We start from the raw sequence: 24,629 nt of genomic DNA on the forward strand, positions 1-24,629 counted from the left end.
CTCTCTCTTCCTGACACTCTCTCTCTCTCCCTCTTTCTTTCTCTGACACACACTCAATTGCTTCCCTCTCTCTCTTTGTCTCACTCTCCCTTTCTCCCTGACACACACTCTCTCACTCCCGCTCGCTCCCCTCTCTCTCCCTCTAACACCTTTTCTATCTTTTGCTCTATCCCTGACCCACCCCTGTCTCTTTCCATTTCTTTCTTGCTTCTCTCTCTCTCACCCTGGCACCCTTTCTCTTTTTTGCTCCTCTCTTTCTCCATGATAACCTCGCTCTCTCTCTCACTCCCCTCACTTTCTGCTCCCCTAAGAGGAATTGTAGTGACAGCGACAGGGGGTGGGGGATGTGTGGGTGGGGGGGCAGAGTTATCTACGTACCAGGAATCAAGATTTTGGTTGCCGGCCCTGCCCCCCAGTCCTCTCTCAGTCCCTGTTCCTCTCGATGTGTGACTAAATGTCTCTGACTGTATTACCCCACAGCTAAAGCTCCATTCAGTCTCTCCAACTGCCCCTGTCTCTGCCTCTCTCTTTGTGACTGCGCTGTCATTGTACAATTTTTGACACTCTCTATTAGCTCACCCAGTCGCCTCTCTCTGCCCCTACTCCTCTCCGTGTGTGACCGCACTCTCATTGTCCTGTCTTTAACACTATCCCCCAGCCACACCCTCTCTCTCTGTCTTCGATCATTGCATCATTGCACCACCCACACTGGCCAGTGCCTCCCCAGCCACTGACCTCATCGCACGTCACTGATTCTAACTGCAGTGTCCCTCAAGAATTGAGCACCTGCAGTGGCAGATACAAGTAAAACACCATTGGAAGCATGGTACAGAAAAAGTCAAGAATCATTAATCTCCGTCTGAGTGCAAAGAATAAACTCATATTCTCATGTATTATACTTGGATAATGTCAAGAAAGCAAAGGATACAGATTTTTGGACATTGTCAATCAAAATATCAAAGTCAAAAGACGTAGTTTTTACACAAGGCAGCTTCAACTAAAGACAAGCTAGACATTGCAACACCACAGAAATTTGCGATGCTAGAAATTCAAAGGAGGAAGTGTGTCAGAAAACTACACATACCAGTGAACAGTGACAGAGCAGTGGCAACACATGTGAACACTAAAAGATATAGCGAGGAGCAGAGTTTGTCTGCTGTGAACCATACTAGAAGCAAAATCAAGCAGCAACTTGGAATAGTGAAAATCAGCCTTACAGCCTTGAATGACAATAACACATGTACCGTTGTGGGCAAGTAATTGGCCAGATAATACGGTCAGCATTGCATGTGACAATGAAGGTGCAATTTATTTACCATCCATAACCAAAGATCAAAGTCGCTCTGAACACACTGTTATAAGGCATCATTCCATAAGAGAGCTGGCAGTTTAGTCAGTGTGAGGTAAGCAGTTAGTGAGAAGAACCTTGCTGATATCTAACCAAAAGTCTGACGTCACATGTAATGAATGCCTTTTTCCGAAAACGTGGACCGGAGAGCATATGAAATGTTGATGTGTTATGCTATGTTTGTTTGTAACATACTGTGTATTTGGTTAAAGATGAGGCATCCAAAGTGTGGAATGTCGTATTGTTGTGTAACCAGAGACAGCAATGAGCGAGGGGTGTTGTGAAAGGAGTCTCCCATTGCTGCAGGGACCCCGTGTACCTGTTGTACATACCAGTATTAGCCCTATGTTGTTCTGCAACCTGGTCTGTCAGGTTACTAAATCAAAGACCTGGTTAAGTTATCATGTGGACTGACTTCCATCACACACCACTGGCTCCTATATCTACACCTATAAGATCGGACAATAAATCACATGCGATTAATCGGATTTGGCAAAAAGTCCTACTGAGTGCCTCCACCAGAGACAGGAAGAATTGTGCCCTTGCAAAAAATTTGGCCTGCCCATCGAATGGCCAGACCAGTCCAATGCCACCATCCTTATGTGTGGGCAAACCAGAAACGGATCAATTTGTTAGTTGATCAGACCACACTTATGGCGGTATCCGGTCTTTAGGTCGACAGTAAGTAGGTCGACACTGTCTAGGTCGACCACTATTGGTCGACAGTAAGTAGGTTGACAAGGACTCATACTTCACGATCCACATGGACTACAATTGGGAATGGTAACCGGTGGCGAGCGCAGCAAGGCACCTTGCCCGAACCATGGCGAGCGAACACGGTACACTAATTGGGGTTCACGATCACTGTACGTGGATAACATCAAAAAAGTAAAAAACAACAACAACCTCATGTCGACCTTTTCTCATGTCGACCTAGAAAACATGTCGACCCACGTACTGTCGACAGAAAGTGGTTGACCTAGACACTGTCGACCTAAGTCTAATCTACCTAACATACCACACCCGCTTATGGCATTTAGAAATCCTAAGAATAGAAGCATCTAACTGGCACTTCCAGCAAAATATATATATTAAAAATGATAGATATTATATATATATATATATATATATATATATATATATATATATATATATATATATATATATAAGATTGATTTAGTAGGCACTCATTAGAATCCACATCTGCCCTGGTGCCTTCCACAAAAGCAATGTGTAGCAAGCAAGGTGTTCCTGTTAGAGGTGGTGAAGTATCATTCCAATCCCTCAATTTACAAGAACAGGCGGCACTCCTGGGTCTTGGTGAAATAAGTTCAAGTGTATTTGAAAAAACACTAAGATAGATGGCACATTACGCCAACGTTTCAGCGCCACGCAGGGCGCTTTTTTCAAGGCTGTGTGCTATTGCTGCAAACAAAAAAAAAAAAAAAAAAAAAAAGCAATAGCACACAGCCTTGAAAAAAGCGCCCTGCGTGGCGCTGAAACGTTGGCGTAATGTGCCATCTATCTTAGTGTTTTTTCAAATACACTTGAACTTATTTCACCAAGACCCAGGAGTGCCACCTGTTCTTGTAAATTGAGGGATTGGAATGATACTTCACCACCTCTAACAGGAACACCTTGCTTGCTATATATATATATATATATATATATATATATATATATATATACATACACACACACACACATATACATACATACACACATATATATATATATATATATATATATATATATATATATATTTTTTATATGCAGAGAAAACTGTGGCACTCAGAGACTTTAGTATCAAATACCGTGTATTAAAAGCATCACGCCATATCCCAACGTTTCGGGGCTGTCACACCCCTTTGTCAAGGTGAACAACAGTGAAACAAGTAAACAATCTTACCTAAATACCGGGAGAAGCCCGCCAAGTGCTTAGCGCCGCCCGGAGTTTCCTCTTCTGGCTTCAGTTCCGGCGCCTTCCAAATGAGTCATTGGCAACGTAGCGCACGGTATTTGATTCTAAAGTCTCAGAGTGTCGCAGTTTTCTTTGCATATAATACCTCCTGTTACTCTGAGGGCACCGAAGCAAGTCTAAACGATTTCTCTCTCTCTCTTTCTTACACACACAGCCAGCCTTCTTCCCATTATCTATTTTGAAAAGCTTTATTGAATTTTGTTACCTTACTCATATGGAATTCCAGTTTTCGTATATAACGTTCAATTGTTTTGATTTGCTGGAACAAAAAAAACAAAAAAAAGAGAAATACATTTAAAAAAAAGTACTTAACACATGACAGTATCAGTTACTAATGTCTGCTTACAGTAAATCAACCTTACGGAATTTACCCGTTTACTACATAGGGAGAGGCGGTGCGGAGATAAGCTCATCTCCCAGAGCCGCCTCTACCCCCACCCCCACTGCTGGCTCCGCCCCCGCCGCTATGGCAACCAACCCGGCATATTGCAGGGTCAGGAAGCCAGCGCAGAGGCTCCAATGCCGGATCCCACCTGGGAAGGACCCGTTTTCAATTCCCGGGTGGGATACGGCATTGGAGATGTGAAAGGGGAATACATAGTCAATACATTAAGCAATTATCTTAAGGTATACATAAAGTTTTATTTAAACAAAAGCATAAGAATAATGTATTCCTGTCATTTATGAATCACTTATGAAAAACATCACTGTCAAATAGCTTCAATATGTGACGGGGCTGATTCTGAGTGACAAAGTGGCTGCAGCTGCGGACAGTGGCAGATTTACTAGCGTATGCTAGTGCCATAATCTATTCAACTAATGTGGGGTTTGTGCATGTGCAAGCAAAAACCCGTGCCACCCACGGAGTTTATCATTAATATCTGCACTTGCACCAGCCCTAGGCTTCCCTTCTCCGTAAGCATGAATCAGGGATCGCATGCATGCCATGGCAGTCAGGTGACCGGTGGTCAGCATCAGGCCCGCCATCAGGGGGGTGCTGCGGGCACAGCAGTCCTGGGACCGGCCTCTAACAGAGAGGAGAGGGCCTAGCCCGCTCATGCCGCTTTGCTCCGCCCGCCGCTTTGCTCCGCCCCCTTTTCGTGTCCGAGATCTGATAGTCACAGGAGGGGGAGAAGACGCTGCAAGCATCAATTGTAAGCGTCCCTCCTAAAATGGCCGCCGCCTCATAGGAGACAGTTATTAAAGATACTACAGGAGGCTCCTCTAGGATCTTTAATAACTGTCTCCTCTGAGGCGACGGACATTTTGGGAAGGACGTTTTCAATTGAAGTTTGCAGCATCCTCTCCCCACCCCCCTCCTATGACAGTGTCAGAACTCTGGTATGAAAAGAGGTGGGGCTACACGGGACCAGGCTGGCTGCTACCACAGGTCACAGGAGAATGCTCTGCAACAGCTCCTGTGATAGGTAAGTTAGGGAGAGTGAGTGAGAAAGCGTGTGTGTATATATGTGTGTGGGTGTGTGTGTGTGTAGTCATTATGTGTAAGCGGTGCGGCGCTACTATTGGAGGCATGTATAAGCGCCACCGCTACTGTTAACAGGATTCATTTATTTATTTTTAGAATATATATATTTTTATTTTTTTTACTCTATATATATTAGTGGGGAAGGGGGGAGGCTGCCTATTTTGTCAGTCCCGGGCCCCACAATTTCTGATGGCGGTCCTGGTCATCATACAACCGCCGGTATGTCGGCTGGGGGGGGTCTTGAGCGCATAGGTGGACACCCATGAGTGGGAATAGTCCCTGTTGGTTGGAATGCCGACCATCTGGATTATGAGGGTGCGGGATGTAGGGGGAGGTATTGACCGCCAGTCACATAACTACATCCCAGTGGTCCCATACTCCGTTGTGATATTACTCATAGTGTGCAGTGTAACCAAAGCTGCCTGCTGCGGTCAATGCATTTATAGCACATTAAGAGTAATGGAATAAGTGCCATTGACCTGCTGAGAATGAGAGTCAAATCTCAAGCAACAAGCATGTCTGAGTGTCACACACTGTATTACAAAAAAAAACACCCAAAACAAAACACTGAGGACCTAATTCAGAAACGTACATAAATGCATTTCTGGCTGGGAATGTGTACACAGCAACTGTGCGCAAATATGCAAATGCTGCAGCCATCTGGACTGAGACGCCGCCAGCAGCGCTGGGAGGGTATCCGGTCTATATATCTATAGATCTACAATAAAAAGGTCTACACTCAATAGGTCGACCATTAACCACTTAACTGACGATTTTTTTGCCTGCAAAACCGGTCAGAAATTGTCTTTTTTTTTTTTTTATGTAATACAGTTTAAAAAGTACTTTTAAAACTATATTTAATTTTATTATTATTTTTTAATATGCTTAGGGGGTGTCTTACACCACCCCTTGTCCATTGGCTCCCATAATAAAATTACTTGCTATTCACTTTCTTTTTCTGCACCCCCCTCCTCCTCCTGTTGCCAGTGTATTTTTTATTTTATTTTAAAACACCCCCCCAGCATCATATTACTATTTTCCCCCCATACCACCTCCATAGGCATTACTCACCCCCCCCCCCCCTCCTCCCAATATGCAGAGTGTGTTCCCAGCGGCTGCTGCTCTCTGCAGCCCCCGGGTACATTCAATCGAGCGGCGCTGATATTCCGGCGGCTGCTGCTCTCTGTAGCCGCCGGGTGGGAGGGGGTGAAGCCGGGCTTCCCGATCACTGTTGCTACAGAGATCGGGACACTCTACAGAAGGAGCCATAAGCTCCATAGGGGCCGGGAGGTCCTTCTTACATTGGCGGCTGTGGGAAGAATCTCTTACCGCAGCAGCCCACTGGGCGTTTCTGGCTGGTCGCATCAGATGCGACCATGTCAGGGAAAGCCCATCCTGGTGTGGTCGCATCTGATGCGACCATGCCAGTTAAGTGGTTAATGGTCGACATACATTAGGTCGACAGGGTCAAAAGATCGACAATCAAACGGTCAACAGGGTCAAAAGATGTAAACATTTTTAAAAAACAAATTTTTACAACTTTTGCTGCATTTACTATCCATGTGACAAATTATTACCTTTCGTAACCCTGTCCGAAGCGTAGCGAGTGGACGTATTTCATCAAACTGACTGTCCATATCACAAACTATCCGCGAGCCACCGCGCCTGAAGTGTGGCGAGCGGACGCATTTCAACAAATTAGGGTAAAAATGTTTAAAAACACAAAACAGGGGGCGTGGCTTGGCAACGGAGGAGAGCAGTCGCAGCTTCTCACAGCTCCTGCCTCTGTGTTACCTTTATCCCTCCTAACCCGCCCAACACTGCTATTTTAGCCCCCTCCACCTCTCTCCTACTACCCTCTTGTCCCCCCGCTACTGGATACCTGCGGCCGCGGAGTCGGGGAGCAGATTGGACGCTCCCGCGGACTGCGGCCTACAACGTGTGCACAAGCCGGGGCCTCAATTTGGGAGCACGCCCGCCGGACCTCCGGGAGCTCTGAATTGGCGGCGTGTGGACCCGCTCTCTCTCTCTGGCCCAAGTCGATGGCCGCAGCGGGTCTTAATCGGCCCGCGACCGCAACAACCATTGCGGGAGGACCCGCTACAGAAAACCGCGCTGAGCCTTGCCTTGGTGACAGCGGGAACCGGTGGCCATCTTCCCGCCACTGCTGCGGATGGCTTCGTGGAGTCGGAGGGGAGGACGCCACTGCCACATAGCCAGCCTGGATCCTGGTAAGGTGTTCCTCCCTATCCCACCTCCTACACCTCTGACTGCTGCCCGCTGACCTGACCTGTGCGGAGGGCGCCGGCGGGCGCCTCCTGCCTTCCCCCGCAGCCGCCCGGAGAGCCCGACTGCTGCACCTATATATTGGCCCCTGTCACCTTCCCTCCATCTGGAGACTGCTTGGGGATCCCACGAGGGTGGGAGACGGGAGCCGCACTGTCGCCACTGGGACCTACCGATAGTGCGGTGAGGAACTCTCCCTCCTCCGATCTACATATATGCATGGCTCGGCACCCTCCTTGCCTCTAACCCCACAGCCAGTTATATTAGAGCTTGGGCCCACCGCTTCCAGACTGCACTGGAGCTGCAGAACCTCCTCAATAAACCTCCATTAGTTCTACACCACGGCTAGGGGCCCCCTCCTTACTGAGCCCCGCTACTGGATGCTTGGACTTGCCCTCCAGCGCCAATGGGCCTCACAGAGAGAATCGCCCCACTCTAAACATATCTCCTCCTTGTACCTGACCTCCTCCGTGGCCGTCTTCAACACTGCGCCTGCGGCTTTCCCTGAGGCCTCAGACGAGCGGCCTGGAACGCCTGCCAGCGGCTCGCAACGCCCGAAGCCGGTACCCTCTCCCTCACGGCCGCGGCCTCCAGTTGTCGGAGCACCTGCGGTGACTTACTGGTGGGACGGGACGGAGGCTGGCTATACATCCCGAAGCTGGGGGGCTGTGGGTGTGCTGCGCTCCATACTGCAGCACCCTGGATTATAGATGTGTGCTACGCTAGGCTGCCGTTGCCACTGATACCGTAATGAACTGCTGACGCCAACCCACAGGGAGCCACACCGCTCAAGGCATTCTTATGTGAGTTATGCAACCTAATTTCACCTTGTTATCCTGACCTTAATGAATCTAAGCTTCTCGATGCTGATTGAGTGATGCCCAGGAACAAGAAATCTTCTCAAAAGACCGGCACATCGACTCCACGGGGGAACATGTCGCAGTCCGCTATGAGATCATTCTTACAATCCACCTCGCCCGCATTAACAGAAAACCCTTCTGCTTCAAACTCCCCCCTCTCCCCGCCTGCCCCTCACCCATCCCCTCCAAGTGCGGACGTACCGCATGCCTGCCCTTCAGGAGGCAGGGATCTACAAGATATCTTAGCCTATATGAAAAATCTACCCACTAAACAGGATCTACAAGATACAGTGAGGCGTGAACTGGCTACCATGAGACAGGACATTTCTCACATTTCTGACCGGGTGTCGAGTTTGGAGGATCACCAGGTCTCTTCCGACACGTTCCTGAAGTCATTGACGAATGTCATTGAAGCTCAGTCGACAGAGATTCGCTCTCTCCAAACATGGTTAACAGATTTGGGTAACAGAGGGAGGAGAAATAACATCCGTGTGCGGGATTACCGGAAGACGTTCCTCAAACAGGCCTGATTGATGCTCTTACGAAAATCTTTAACGAGATATTAGGTAATGATCCCAACGATACTATCACCTTCGATAGGGCCCACCGTTCTCTGAAACCAAGAGGTCTCTCCGCGGACAGACCACGTGATGTCATCTGCAGATTGCATTATTTTTCTCAGAAGGATGATATCATGCGCAAGGTACGCCAACTCGATGGAGTTGATTTCAACGGTTCAACGATCCATATCTACCAAGACTTGTCCTGGCACACCCTCCAACAACGGAAAGCCCTCAAGACCCTAACGGACGAGCTCCGTAAAGGTCAACTGAAATACCGATGGGGCTTCCCCTTTAATCTCCAAGTCTCCTCCTCGGGGAAAACCCACATCCTCAACTCCTACCCTGATCTCCCTATGTTCTGTAAAGGTCTTGGCCTACCGAAACTCGACTTACGCGACTGGGACTTCCCTACTCCAGCATTGCCATCTCTCCAATCCCCGAGTACAGGAACCCCTTGGCAGGAGGTACGGGGGGCCGGAAGGAAAAGCACCAATGAATCCCCCTCTGACAATGACTCAAATGCTACCTGATTGATAACCTGTGATCTTTTGTTTGTTCTTGTTCTCCTTAAACTATCTCTATAGGCTACAGCGTAATACCATTTCTCACCACTGATTAGCCTCCACCCAATATTCTGCTGTCATTGGGGCTATGCCCCTCCCATTATATAGTGGGTCGTTGATTGTCGGTTCCTATCTCCTGACTATGAGATTTCTTCCATCCTACCATTTGAAGATTTCTTCATGTTAACGAGGTTCATAGTTTACAGTTTATAGTTAATTACAACTAAGTATCTGTTTTGATTATTGCATTACTTTTTCCCATTTTTCAATATGCCTCTGGCGGTGGCTCCCTCACTCGCCCCTTACCCGCTCCTGGCTGTTTGGCCTCTTGGGTTTCTGATCCTTAGATGGATCAGCTACCCCATTGCGGGTTTTTTGACTGTTATTGTTGTTTTTTCTGTTTGCTCTGTTTCTTTCTCTTTCCTCCCTGTACCTTCCTCCCTCCTCTTGTTGACCACTCCGGGCCTACCGCTTTCAACTATGACTTATGCCTCCCATGACATCCCCTGGTAATGTCAAAATAACATCGATCAACGCAAAGGGCCTTAATGTACCAGAGAAAAGAGCCTCACTCCTACGGTCTCTCTGGGCCGATAGAGTGGATGTTGCACTGGTCCAGGAGACGCATTTTAAAATCTCAGCTAGTGGCCCCTCCTTGACTAACTATCGTTTCCCTCGAGCCTTTTATAATAATAACCCAGACTCTAAATCAAAGGGTGTTTCAATATTATTCTCTAGGACCCTTCAGCTGTCCGACATATCAGTTCATAAGCTGATCCCGGGTCGTCTCCTGATAGTGCGTTGTAAAATATGCATGTACCCATACACATTTGTTGCACTTTACGCCCCAAATAGGGACCAGGTTCCATTTTTTCGCTCCGCCCTTTCCCAAATGGAACCTCTCCTTTCAGGCGTTGTTGTTCTGGGGGGTGATCTGAATTGGATAATGGATCCATCCTTAGACTCATCCTCTAATGCCCCCCGGACCTCCCAACGTCAATACCGACAAGTTAGAAGATTGTTCCACGATCTCCAGCTGGCAGACTCCTGGAGGGTCCTTCACCCCTCCGATAGGGACTACTCCTTCTATTCACCCCCGCACAAAGCTTACTCTCGTCTCGATTACATTTTCCTTAGCCACAGACATCTCCCCTTACTGATAGATTCCTCCATTGGCCTGATAACCTGGTCTGACCACGCCCCGGTGTCTATGACTCTTTCAACCCCCCAAGCTACCTCAGGTCAATGGACCTGGCGTCTTAATGAATCATTATTACAGGACCAATATTGCAGGGGAGAAATAGAGAAGGCCTTGACTGAATTTTTCTCCATAAATGATACCGACGATGTCTCGAAGACTACCCTGTGGGAAGTGCATAAATACACCATAAGAGGTAAACTTATACAGTTGGGTACATTTATGAAAAAACAGAGGTCAGCACTAATCACCAAATTATTACAACGACTCCACCTCCTTGAGTCCTTGCACAAAACATCCCTGTCGGAGTCTGATTACCTAGAATTACTTGATACGAGGGCTCAACTAAAGAAAACCCTCACTGATAGTATCCAGCTTTCAGTCCGTAAATGCAACTCCAAGTACTACCAGTGGGGTAATAAACCTGGTCGTCTCCTGGCCCAGGCACTTAAGGCCCAACGCTCATCTTTGTTTATGAACAGCGTGAGGGACCCTGGGGGGGCTCTCCGTTTCAAGACCCCTGAAATAGCTGCATGCTTCAAACAGTATTATTCCCTTTTATATAATCTAGAGAACCGATCCGATGGCGCAACCCCTCTTTTTGACTTTCTAAAGGCGAAGGCGTATTTAGAAAAGGTATCTTACTCTGTCCTATCTTCTTCAGATAGGCATGCTCTGGAATTACCTTTTACCCTGCAAGAGCTGGAGAGCGCTATGACCTCGACACCCTCTGGTAAGAGTCCAGGGCCGGACGGCTTCACGCTTACTTACTATAAACAATTTAAGGGTCTCCTCTCCTCTTATCTCCTCCAGGCCTTTAACTCTATCTCCGCAGATACCCATTTTTCAGGTCAATCCCTAGAAGCCCACATTTCTGTTCTTCCCAAACCCGGTAAAGACCCCTCGGTGTGCCCCAGTTATAGACCCATATCACTTCTAAATGTCGATGTCAAACTTTTCGCAAAACTAATGGCAAATAGACTGAATGTATTCCTGCCCTCTCTAATCCACAACGACCAGGTGGGCTTTGTCCCGAACCGCGAGGCTAAGGATAATACCACCAAGGTATTGAGCCTAATCCACATAGCATCCCAAGGTAACTCCCCCACTGTGCTGCTATCCACTGATGCCGAAAAGGCCTTTGATAGAGTCAGTTGGGGTTTTATGAGGTCTGTACTGGGGCACATCGGATTGGGTCCACTAGCAATTGGTAGGATTATGGAACTTTATAGATCACCCACAGCCCGGGTTCGGGTTAACGGATCCTTATCCGACCCCTTTTCCATAGGTAATGGGACGCGACAGGGATGCCCACTGTCCCCCTTACTCTTTGTCCTTTGTATTGAAGCTCTTGCTAGAGCTATCAGGGCCAATGATTGCATTACTGGTCTGAGAGTCGGGGATACAGAGCACAAACTTTCCCTGTTTGCAGATGATTTATTAGCTACAATAACACACCCGGTTTCCTCCCTCCCCCATCTTATGAAGGAGATGTCCAATTTCGGGTCACTTTCCAATTTCAAGATTAATATGTCCAAATCCTGCGCCTTGAACATCTCCACCCCTCCCGACACAGTGGCTAAACTTACACAATCCTTCCCCTTTACTTGGAATACCTCCCACCTGTCCTACTTGGGAATACAATTACCAAGTGATCTTTCCCGTTTGGTTTCATTGAACTTCATGCCCCTTCTCCGATCTCTCAGGGCCGACTACAGCAGATGGTACCTCAAACCACTTTCCTGGCTGGGGAGGGTGAATGTTGTGAAGATGAATACTCTCCCTAAGCTACTCTATAAACTTCAGGCTCTTCCCATACGGATCCCAGACTCCTGGTTCAAGTCCATCCAACTCTTGATACAACAATTTATATGGTCCCGGAAACGGCCCAGAATTAGCCGGTCCACTATGTTTCGCTCTACCCATGCGGTGGTTTCCAGCTACCAGATATCAGAGGGTATTATTGGGCAATCCTGCTCAATAGGGTCTTGGATTGGACGAGGAGTCAGGACACAAAGCAGTGGGTGGCTCTGGAAGGGCTATACATGCAACAATTCCCCGAGATCTTCCCCTGGCTCCCTTCCCTCCCCAAGCCTCCCTCCCCTCACCCAACTATTACTGCGACCCTCTCCTTTTGGAAAAAAGCGCGCCGCTGGCCCTTCCTCTCTTCTGATTTCGGCCCGTTGACTTCTTTTCTAGCCAACCCTGACTTCCTACCAGGCTTAACACTCTCCCACTTTCGCGACTGGGCCCTTGGGGGACTCTTCAGGGTAGGCCAGCTGGCGATATCCTCAGGAGTTAGACAGTTTTCGGAAGTGCGATCTAAATGGGAATTTCCACAACACTATTTCTGGAAATATTTACAGCTTAGACATTTTCTGCATTCCAAACACAGATATCTTCAAGCCTCCAGGGAACTAACACAGTTTGAGAGATTGTGTGTCTCTACATGCAACCCCCAACACACTGTTTCCACACTTTACAAATTATTACAGAGCCCCGGTGCTCGGGCGCCCCTACCCTACCAGTTAGCTTGGGAGAGAGATCTCGGGATTCAACTATCAGAGAAAGACTGGCAGATATTTCTCAAATCCCACAATAGTTCAGTCTGTATACAAGTCAGAGAAACCCAATATAAACTCTTAATGAGATGGTACAGACACCCCTCCCTCCTCCACTTCATGTACCCTGGACTGACTGATAGGTGTTGGAGATGTCTTAGCGCCACTGGTACCCTACTCCACATCTGGTGGAATTGCCCCCTACTCCGGTCATACTGGGCTGACGTCATCTCTATTTCCCAAGACATACTTCATACCCCTGTCCCTTCTGACCCGGCCTTTTGGCTGCTCTCCCACTCTTCTATATCACTGGCTCAGCTCAAAACATCATTACTCCGCCACTTGTCTAATGCAGCACGGGCAGTTATTCCCACTCTATGGAGGTCTCCATCCCCACCCGCAAGGAAAATATGGTTCACTAGAATCAACTATTACATGAACATGGAGAACATCCTCCTGGTCTCCAGAGATAAACTCCGAGAATTCATGGCCACTTGGTTACCTTGGATGGAATATACGTCCTCCAAAGAATACAAAGACTACATTTGGGCTACTAAATGATTTGAGTTTCTCCCCTGGCTTGGTCACACTATGTTTTCTCCTATCCTTTCCTCCATATCACATCTTGCTCTTTTCTATAGTTTCCCTACTGTGTTACTTATGTTATTATGATCACATTCTCTGTTTAGACAAATAGCGAGTGGATAATGCGATGATTCCATAGAACACCCTATCAATGTCTGCATCTGCACCGACTTCCAGTGTCTAGAGTGTTAAGCTATCACGTTTCTTATGGCTAGACTGCAATTGACTTTAATTATGTGTCTTGAAGCTTTTTTGTCTAATGAGATGTGATCTTTATATTTTCTTAAATAAAAACAGATTATACAAAAAAAACAAAAAAAAACAAAACAGCTACAATTTTATTTTTGTGTGTCGACCTTTTAATTGTCGACCTTTTGACCCCGTCAACCTATCACTGTACACCTAATGACTGCCTTTCTTTATAATGTCTATCTTTTGTATTGGAACCTGCTGGGAGTCCCAGCAGTTGCGTACACAGATGCAGCGTCAGTCGCATATCAGTGAATTATGGAATGTCTGAGTAGCCGTTACATTGTGCAGCATGGCAGCACCGCAGCCATTGCAGCTGCAGACAGGATCACAGTCGCAGGCAGAGACACGCCCCAAAATGAGTCGTGACACACCTGCTTTTTTGCCACCACACTTAAATGGGACTGTCAATCAACTGAGACACCATTGTGGCAGATGCGCAGTATGACTTAGACGCATGCCCAGTCAGCCAATAACCACTCAGCTGAGAACAAAATGGGGTTTGTGCCCATCTCTGAATCACTAAGTAATGGGCAGGTTAGTTATCTGATGAATAGAATTACTGTACAGTTTCAGCATTTCCACACTTAGCTACAAGAAAGGGGAAGGATTTGTTTCATAACTTTTCTCAAGATGTGTCACAAGTAAAAGAATGTTTGTGATGCCCTGTTAGTTTGGTAAAGATTTGTCCTTTAAAGTACCTGTTACCCATATAATGAATTGCAAAACACAACTTCCATTACAGATTACAGAACTGTGTGTGGAAATAGGCAGTTTCTTCCTCTGTCACACATTAATCTCACATTTATTTCCTATTGAACACACACTGAGCGACTTATGTTTCAGTCGTCAAGATGCCTTTAAAACAACAAAAAGAATTATCACAACCCAGCTGCTTCAGTAGCAGAGATAACCGCCTCCATTAGTCTGAGTAATGGTCATGTTCAAATCACAGTTTCTCCAACTACAGCAAGCATTACTGCACACTGAGTGAGACCACCCTTCATATTTATGGGTCAGAGGTAGTCCTGTCTAAAACACAAAGGATCAGGATCAGCCTGATCTTTTGAGTGGCTAAGTGGGTCCTGATTTGGTTAACTGAGATGTTGGCATGTATTAGGACTTTTAAATAAAAAAAATCTATAGTTCCTGGAAAACAGTTGCCATTTCCTCCAGATACAGTATATACAAGATTCCGCTCCTATATTTCCCTAGAAGCAAGAGATGTGAGAAAGTAACTGGTAACCTAAGTTAGAGGCTTAAAATAGGATTTTAATACCTACCAGTAAATCCTTTTCTCTTAGTCCGTAGAGGATGCTGGGGTAACCATTAGAACCATGGGGTATAGACGGGATCCGCAGGAGACATGGGCACTTTAAGACTTTGAATGGGCGTGAACTGGCTCCTCCCTCTATGCCCCTCCTCCAGACTCCAGTTATAGGAACTGTGCCCAGGGAGACGGACATTTCGAGGAAAGGATTTATTGTTAAACTAAGGTGAGATTCATACCAGCTCACACCTCAAGCATGCCGCACAACGTGGCATTCAACAGAACACAAGCCAACGGCATGAACAATTTCAGCAACAGGCTGACAATAAACGTAACACAACATATGTGTAACCATAACTATTAACTGCAGATACAGTACGCACTGGGACGGGTGCCCAGCATCCTCTACGGACTAAGAGAAAAGGATTTACCGGTAGGTATTAAAATCCTATTTTCTCATAAGTCCTAGAGGATGCTGGGGTCACCATTAGAACCATGGGGTTATACCAAAGCTCTAGAACGGGCGGGAGAGTGCGAATGACTCTGCAGCACCGATTGACCGAACTTAAGGTCTTTATCGGCCAAGGTGTCAAACTTGTAGAACTTTGCAAAAGTGTTTGACCCCGACCAAGTAGCTGCTCGGCAAAGTTGCAATGACGAGACCCCCCGGGCAGCCGCCCAGGACGAGCCCACCTTCCTAGTGGAATGGGCCTTCACTGATTCCGGTAACGGCAATCCAGCCGTGGAATGGGCCTGCTGAATCGTGTTACAGATTCAGCGCGCAATGGTGTCAGGACACCCAACCTTGTTGGGAGCATACAGGACAAACAGAGCCTCTGTTTTCCTAATCTGAGCCGTTCTGGCGACATACATTTTCAAAGCTCTGACCACATCCATAGATTTTGATTCAACAAAGGCGTCAGTAGCCACAGGTACCACGAAGAGGAAACCACCTTCGGTAAAAATTGCTGACGTGTCCTCAATTCAGCTCTATCTTCATGGAAGATCAAATAAGGGCTCCTATGAGACAAGGCCGCTAACTTAGACACCCGCCTTGCAGATACCAAGGCCAACAGGATGACCACTTTCCAAGTGAGGAATATCAACTCCACCTCCCGCAAAGGTTCAAACCAATGTGATTGAAGGAACTGCAACACCACATTAAGGTCCCAAGGTGCCACCAGAGGCACAAATGGAGGTTGGATGTGCAACACTCCTTTCACGAAAGTCTGAACTTCTGGAAGTAAGGCCAATTGTTTCTGAAAGAAAATCGATAAGGCTGAAATCTGTACCTTAATTGGGCCTAATTTTAGGCCCGCATCCACACCTGCTTGTAGAAAATGGAGAGAACGCCCCAGGCGAAACTCTTCCGTAGGAACCCTTTTGGCTTCACACCAAGAGATATATTTTCTCCAAATACGGTGGTAATGTTTAGCCGTTACCCCTTTTCTGGCCTGAATAAGTGTGGGAATGACTTCACTGGGAATACCCTTATGGGTTAGGATTCTGCGTTCAACCGCCATGCCGTCAAACGCAGCCGCGGTAAGTCCTGATACACGCACGGCCCCTGTCGTAACAGGTCCTCGCGAAGAGGAAGAGGATGAGTAATTCCTGAAGATGAGTAATTCCTGAAGATCTGGATACCAAGCCCTCCTTGGCCAGTCTGTAACAATGACAATCGCCCGGATCTTTGTTTTTCCTTTGATCTTTAGAACTTTCGGAATGAGAGGAAGTGGAGGGAATACATACACCGACTGAAACACCCACGGTGTCACCAGTGCATCCACTGCTATTGCTTGAGGGTCCCTTGACCTGGAACAATATCTCTAAAGCTTCTTGTTGAGACGAGATGCCATCATGTCCATTGAGGAACTCCCCAACGACTTGTTATCTCTGCGAAGACTTCTTGGTGGAGGCCCCACTCTCCTGGATGGAGACAGTGTCTGCTGAGGAAGTCTGCTTCCCAGTTGTCCACTCCTGTAATGAATATCGCTGACAGAGCGCTTGTATGTTTTTCCGCCCAGCGGAAAATCCTTGTGGTTTCTGCCATTGCCGCTCTGCTTTTTGTTCCGCCCTGATGGTTTATGTACGCTACTGCTGTTACATTGTCCGACTGGATCAGTACCGGCAGATCTCGAAGAAGATGTTCCGCTTGTAGGAGGCCATTGTAAATGGCCCTTAACTCCAGAACATTTATGTGGAGACAAGTTTCCTGACTTGACCATCTTCCTTGGAAGCTTTCTCCCAGTGTGACTGCCCCCCAGCCTCGGAAGCTTGCATCCGTGGTCACCAGGACCTGCGCCCCTCTAGGAGGTGAGCTGTGCAGCCACCACAGGAGCGATATCCTTGGACGACAGGATTATTCTCTGGTGCATGTGTAGATGGGACCCGGACCACTTGTCCAACAGGTCCCACTGAAACACTCTGGCATGGAACCTGCCAAACTGAATGGCCTCGTAGGCCGCAACCATTTACCCCAGCAACCAAACGCATTGATGGATTGACACTCTTGTTGGTTACAGAATTTGTTTGACCAGACTCTGAAGTTCCAGCGCCTTTTCCACAGGAAGAAAAACTCTCTGTAGTTCTGTGTCCAATATCATTCCCAAAAATGACAACCGCGTCGTCGGAATCAACTGTGATTTTGGCAAGTTTAGGAGCCAACCATGTTGCTGAAGAACTGTCATGGAGAGTGCAACTTTTGGACCAACTGGTCCCTGGATCTCGCTTTTATCAGGAGATCGTTCAAGTATGGGATAATGGTGACTCCTTGTTTGCGAAGGAGAACCATCATCTCCGCCATCACTTTGGTGAAAATCCTCAGAGCCGTGAAAAGACCAAACGGCAATGTTTGAAATTGGTAATGACAATCCTGAATTGCAAATCTCAGGTAAGCCTGATGCGGAGGATAAATGGGAACATGTAAGTAGGCATCTTTTATGTCCACCGACACCATATAATCCCCTTCCTCCAGACTGGAGATCACTGCTCGAAGAGACTCCATCTTGAATTTGAATCTCTTTAGGTAGAAATTCAGGGATTTCAGGTTTAGGATTGGTCTGACCGAGCCGTCCGGCTTCGGGACCACAAACAGGCTCGAATAAAAACCTTCTCCCTGTTGTGACTGGGGAACCTTGACGATAACCTAATTTTAACACAATTTTTGTATTGCGTCTCAAACTACCTCCCTGTCGGGAATTGAAACTGGTAAGGCCAATTTGAAAAAACGGCGAGGGGGGGCGTCTTGAAACTCCAGCTTGTACCCTTGGGATACTATTTGTAATATCCAAGGGTCTAGGTTCGAACGCACCCAAAGCTGACTGAAGAGTTTCAGACGGGCCCCCAGCGGTGCGGACTCCCGCATAGGAGTCCCAACGTCATACGGTGGAGGTGGTAGAAGCCTGGGAGGACTTCTGCTCCTTGGAGCCTGACAAGGCTGGAGATCTTTTACCTCTTCCCCTTCCTCTAGTAGCAAGGAAGGAAGAACCCCGGCCCTTTTTGAATTTATTGGGCCAAAAGGACTGCATCTGATAATGGTGCGTTTTCTTTTGTTGTGGAGGAACAGAAGGTAAAAAGGATGACTTACCCACGGTAGGCGTAGACACCAAATCATCAAGGCCATCTCCAAATAAGGCCATACCTTTATATGGTAAAGCTTCCATACTTTTCTTGGAGTCAGCATCAGCATTCCAATGGTGAATCCACAACGCACGCCTTGCTGAGACAGCCATGACATTGGCCTTTGATCCCAAAAGGTCAATATCCCTTGCAGCTTCCTTTAGATATGCTGCGGCGTCCCCGATATGACCTAGAGCAGAGGTTCTCAAACTCGGTCCTCGGGGTACACACAGTGCATGTTTTGCAGGTAACCCAGCAGGTGCACAGGTGTATTAATTACTCACCGACACATTTTAAAAGGTCCACAGGTGGAGCTAATTATTTCACTTGCGATTTTGTGAGGAGACCTGCAAAACATGCACTGTCTGTGCCCCCGAGGACCGAATTTGAGAACCTCTGACCTAGAGTAAAGAGAACGCTATCCCTATCTAGGGTATCTATATCAGATGACAAGTTATCTGACCATTTTTCGATTGCACTACTCACCCACGCAGATGCAATGGCTGGCCTAAGCAGCGTACCTGTGGTGACATAAATGGATTTCAATGGATTTTCCTGCCTACGATCCGCAGGATCCTTAAGGGCTGCCGTGTCAGGGGACGGAAGAGCCACCTTTTTGGACAGGCGAGATAGAGCCTTGTCCACAATGGGGGGTCACTCCCACTTTTCCCTATCCCCAGAAGGAAACGGGTACGCCACCGGAATCCTTTTGGGAATCTGAAACTTTTTGTCAGGACTTTCCCAAACCTTATCAAATAGAGCGTTCAGTTCATGAGAGGGAGGAACGTTATCTCAGGCTTCTTTCCCTTAAACATACAGACCCTTTTGACAGGAACAGCAGGGTCCTCCGAGATATGTAATACGTCTTTTATCACCACAATCATGTACCGAATGCTCTTTGCCAATTTTGGATCTAATCTGGCATCACTATAGTCGACACTGGAGTCAGAGTCCGTGTCAGTATCTGTGTCAGTATCTGTGTCTGCCAACTGAGCAAACAATCTTTTGTGACCCCGAAGGGGTCTGGACTTGTAACAACACATCCTCCACAGATTTCTTCCATGTCTGGTTCCGAGACTCAGATTTATCTAATCTCTTATTAATAAGAGCCACATTTGCATTCAACACATTTACCCAATCAGGAGTCGGCGGTGCCGACAGGGTCACTCCTACAGCCCTTTGTGTCCCTAATACAGTCTCCTCCTGGGAAGAGCACTCTGCCTCAGACATGCCGACACATGCGTATTCACCACTCACAAACACACTGGGCATATATGGGACAGACCAACCTAAAGTCTGATAGAGAGACACAGAGGGAGTTTGCCAGTCCACAACCCAGCGCTTTACCAACGGTTCTGACCACACTAAACAATGCCTCAGACCTGCAGCGCTTTTATAATACAGATATATTGCACCAAATTTACTGTGCCCCCCTCCCCCGTTTTTCACCCTGATACTTATGCAGCAGTGTGAGGAAGGACCAGCGTCTCTGCAGCCTGTTGTAGAGAAAATGGCGCTGTTGTGAGCTGTGAGGGCTAAGCTCCGCCCCCATAATGGCTCGCTTCAGTCCCGCTATTTTTAAATAAATATTTATACTGGCAGGGGTTAGGACAGTGCCCCTGGCACTATGTCCCCTATAGCCAGTCTCCTTTGAGGTTTATATGCTGCCCAGGGCACCCGTCCCCCCGCGCCCTGCACCCTGTAGTGCTGATGTGTAGTGGGAGCATGGCGCGCAGCGTGCGATCGCTGTGCGGTACCTCAGAAGCCGTCACTGAAGTCTTCTTTGCTTCTTCTACTCACCTGTCTTCTGACTTCTGGCTCTGCAAGGGGGGTGACGGCCGGCTCTGGGAACGAGCATCTAGGCGTACCTAGCGATCAAACCCTCAGGAGCTAATGGCGTCCTGTAGCCAAGAAGCAGATCCTTTAAACTCACTAGAAGTAGGTCTGACTTCTCTCCCCTAAGTCCCACGAAGCAAGGAGACTGTTGCCAGCAGTCTCCCTGAAAATAAAAAACCTAACAAAAGTCTTTTCCCGAGAAACTCTGTAGAGCTCCTCAGTGTGCATCCAGTCTGCCTGGACATAATTCTAAAACTGGAGTCTGGAGGAGGGTCATAGAGGGAGGAGCCAGTTCACGCCCATTCAAAGTGCCCATGTCTCCTGTGGATCCCGCCTATACCCCATGGTTGTAATGGTGACCCCAGCATCCTCTAGGACGTATGAGAAATGGGAGGTTGCTAAAACGTAGGCATTTATTGTAGTAGTTAATATCAACTGACTTAAAAGTCACAGTTATTTAAATCTGGCTTTCACAGTTTGTATTTCAATGAACTGTCCTTACCTAGGTCATTGGTGATACCATGGACCACTCTCTCCTCCTTCAGAGTGAGTGACAGGTAGTGAGCATCTGCGGGATGTAATGAATGCAGGTGTGTTGTGACCATTTTGGGGGCGTGCCTGAGCCTGCAACTGCATCTTCTTGCGCAATTGTAAAGGTTTCAGGCTGCTTACTTGTAATGGACAGTCTGAGCCACCATAGCGGTGCTACGTGGTCCGATGTTGCATCTTTGTATGAAAAAAATCAGATCAGAGACAGTCAGTGGGAGTCTCTGCACAAATACCCGCGTCTGGTGCCTTACTATATTTTCGCAGATCTACTGCATCTGAATCCGCAGTTGCATCTCTGAATCAGGCAGTCTATCTGATGACCACACAAGACTCTCTTCAGCCCCTCAAACCCATTGCTCGGGTATCATTCTTGACTTCTCTTTCACCTTCAGTCAACACATTCAATCTCTTTTATAAGCTTACTGCCTCCACCTTCACAATATCTAGAGAAAAAGACCCTGTCTTACTATGGATGCCACCAAAACCCTCATTCAAGCACTGATTTCCTGCCTGGATTTCTGTAAACTTCCTCTTCTCTGTCCTTTCTTGCACCCATACTCCCCATTTCAATCTACACGTAATGCTGCAGCCAGAGTCATTTACTTTTCCCCTCGCCCTGTATTGGCCTCCCCTTTCTGCAAACTGCTTCACTGGCACCGTATCCAGCAGAGAATACATGTCAGATACTGTATGTTACTCTCCACTCATTCCTGCACCTTTAATCTTATCTGTCTATACTACCGTACCTCCATTTCTCCACTGATCACCATCTCACCTGTGCTCTGAATCCCACTTCTGCCATAAGCATCCCATATTTATTGCATGCTGCCTCTCTACTCTTGCACTTACTTCCACTATCACACTCTACCAGTCTGCACACCTTCAACCAAACCTGAAGACTCACTTAGTCATAAAAGCATATTAGCACTCATGAATAAGTACTCCCCTCCGCTGAACACCCACCTACCTTCTCTCCAAGTTCACACTCCTAAGTTATGCCCCTCCCTGGTAGGACTGGATATCTTTACAGCCCGGGTCTCTGTCCCTTGTTCTCGCCTTCTAGCACTACCCCAGAATCACTGATCTTGTCTGTCCGCCCAGTGGGTACAGACTCACTGAGTTCGGCTTTGCCTGCCACCACTCCCCTTCTTGACATAGTGATTCGCTTCCAATATCCATCCAACATGTATACTTCCTTTACTACACCACTTTTTTTTTTTTTTTTTTTTAAATTGCACTTGGCAAATGACTCAGGTTTACCGAAAAATTACGAGACCACAAGCATTAAGCAGAAAATGGCATCAGTGAAGAACACAGTACATGAAAAGTCAATTACTTTAATAGTAATTAAACAAAGATCAGAAAAGGTTATTTTTTGGGGGATGCCAAATTGCTTATTTGTTTTGCTTCACAGTTACACAAGGATAGAAAGGGTGACTGCTTTAGTATGTCCCTAGCAGTGGTGGCTGCTGCCGTAGGCTGTAACGTAGACCACACATACAGATGTGTCCTCCTATATCCTTGCTACAGTCACGTTAAACAGCTCTTCTAGTCGCACCTAGTCATGAGCGGGTTTCCTAACACCGCGTGCCTTTTTGTGCATTTTTCTGCTAAAATGCTTCTTATTCGCACTGCTATGTGAACACAATACACAAGCAGACTCTGCTGATTAAAATTATATGCGGCATGCCTATATTCTGTATGTGTGTGTGTGTGTGTGTCTGCGGCTGTATCTGCATACAAAATGCTATGTGTAATATACAGATGTGTCAGCTTGTAATGTTGCTGCGGGATACAGCGCTTGACATAGCGCTGCCACCCACAGCCTTCAGGTCCCCCATTGCCTGCTATGGACAGCGGGAGGATGTTGAGGTTGTTTATAAATGTTAAATAAATCAAGCTTTTAAATTGCAGTAAAAAACAAAACCAAAAAAAAAACAACAACAACAACAACAACAACAACAACGTCAAAGTATTTTTTTTTACAAACTACATCCACCTGATACAGTGTCATCGCAAACATGTGTTGGGGTGGAGGTTCCACCAGGAAGCCAATTGTTTCAGAAAGGCACTGAATGCCTTATTCATTTGTTTTACATAAAGAGATATACACAGCACATTTTTCAGACAAATCCTGTAAAATGCTATCTTTACACATGTATTATTATAATGGATAGGTTACACCTGTACAGTATACATCCGGCATAGGCAACCCTTTGCACTAGCGCCAAAAGATGGCATTCAAGGATGTCCTTAGTGCAGTGGCGTAAGTTCGTCACAGTTGCCCGGAGGCAAGATAAATATTGGTGCCCCCCTATTTCCTATATTAAGATAAATATATGTATGTATGTATGTATGTGTGAGTGTATGTATATATATATATATATATATATATATATTTGTGTGTATGTGTGTGTATATGGAGTGTTCTGAAAATTTTTTATATACTGTATTTATACATTTAATTGTCTTTTATTTTAAATCACACATTTCTTAGCAGTCATACCCAGGATTAGAACCTGTGACTTGTTACACTGACAGCAGACACTTTACTGATGGCGTTATTTGCTCCTGTAGAGGAAGCATGAGAATTCTAACTACTGTATATGAAGTTACGTGTAATTGTCAGAGAAGTATCTTCATATAGTTAAAATTCTCATATTTCCTATACAGGAGCGAACAGCTTCATCAGTAAGGTGTCTGCTTCCAGTGTAATAGGTTGTGGTTTCTAATCCTGGGTGTGATACCTGTAATATGTGTATATTCAGTATAATAAAGAGGGTGTGATTTGTAAGGTGCAGGGACCAGTGAGGAAGTCGGCCACTGAAAAGACAGCGACAGCTATCAATTAACTTAATTCAATGGTGTCACAGAATGGGAGGAGAGGTGCCCCCCTTCAGAGCAGGAGCCCGGTGGCAGATGACTCCGTTACCTCCCAGAGTTCTGCCTCTGCCTGAGTGGCACCTGTAGGGTCAGTCCCACCTCCTATTTCATGCACTGTGTTCCTTCTCCCGTCATTGCTCCATCTTTTTCCCTCACATCAGAGATGTTTTCAGTGCACTACACCTTCTACAAACTGGAGACCACAAACATGGCACATCCAGCATAGTGTGGGCCTCAGCCAGTGCTGCTCACAAGTAAACATTTCTGAATCATGTCTTTATCCCTGACTGTCCACTTTTATTCATAGGGTTATTCTACAAAATTATCGCAAAAGTCTTAAATATACTTAAATATTAACATACTGTGTCATTATACATCATGTACAAAGGGATTGTTTAAGGTGATAAATTAGAAGTAATGGACCAGTCTAGATAGTCCTCATTTTTATAGTCCAAAGTGAAACCTTTTGTAGCAGATGATCCCATCATGATCCAAAAAAAACTTTGGGTATTTATTAACAGTATGAACAATTTTTTAGATTTTTTTTTTTTTCAAAATTTAAAAAAGTTGGCTTTTGAGAAAATCTAAATTCTGATTATTATTATTATTTTTATTATTATTTATTTATTTTTAAACACACTGCTGCTTTATATATCATATGAAAGCCCATAAAAAGAGATTTCAAATGAGACCTTGTCCAACTCTATGCTCAATTAGGTGAGCGGCAAAAGCATTTTAAAAAAACATCAATAGCACATTTTTAATTACAAAATTGCAGCTTTAAAGGCATGTA

At 46.4% G+C, this 24,629-nt stretch overlaps 1 protein-coding gene across 2 annotated transcripts in view; it reads right to left on the minus strand.

Moving 5' to 3' along the window:
• RIPOR2 (RHO family interacting cell polarization regulator 2) overlaps positions 1–24,629 on the minus strand; it is a 265,938-nt gene that overhangs the window by 196,394 nt on the left and 44,915 nt on the right. For both annotated transcript variants that reach the window (XM_063923277.1, XM_063923278.1), the window contains exon 6: positions 3,535–3,588. In XM_063923277.1, coding sequence (XP_063779347.1) covers positions 3,535–3,588 — 54 coding nt within the window. The remainder of the gene's footprint in view (positions 1–3,534; positions 3,589–24,629) is intronic.

Source organism: Pseudophryne corroboree, chromosome 5 (assembly GCF_028390025.1).
Source record: "Pseudophryne corroboree isolate aPseCor3 chromosome 5, aPseCor3.hap2, whole genome shotgun sequence".
Lineage (NCBI taxonomy): Eukaryota > Metazoa > Chordata > Amphibia > Anura > Myobatrachidae > Pseudophryne > Pseudophryne corroboree.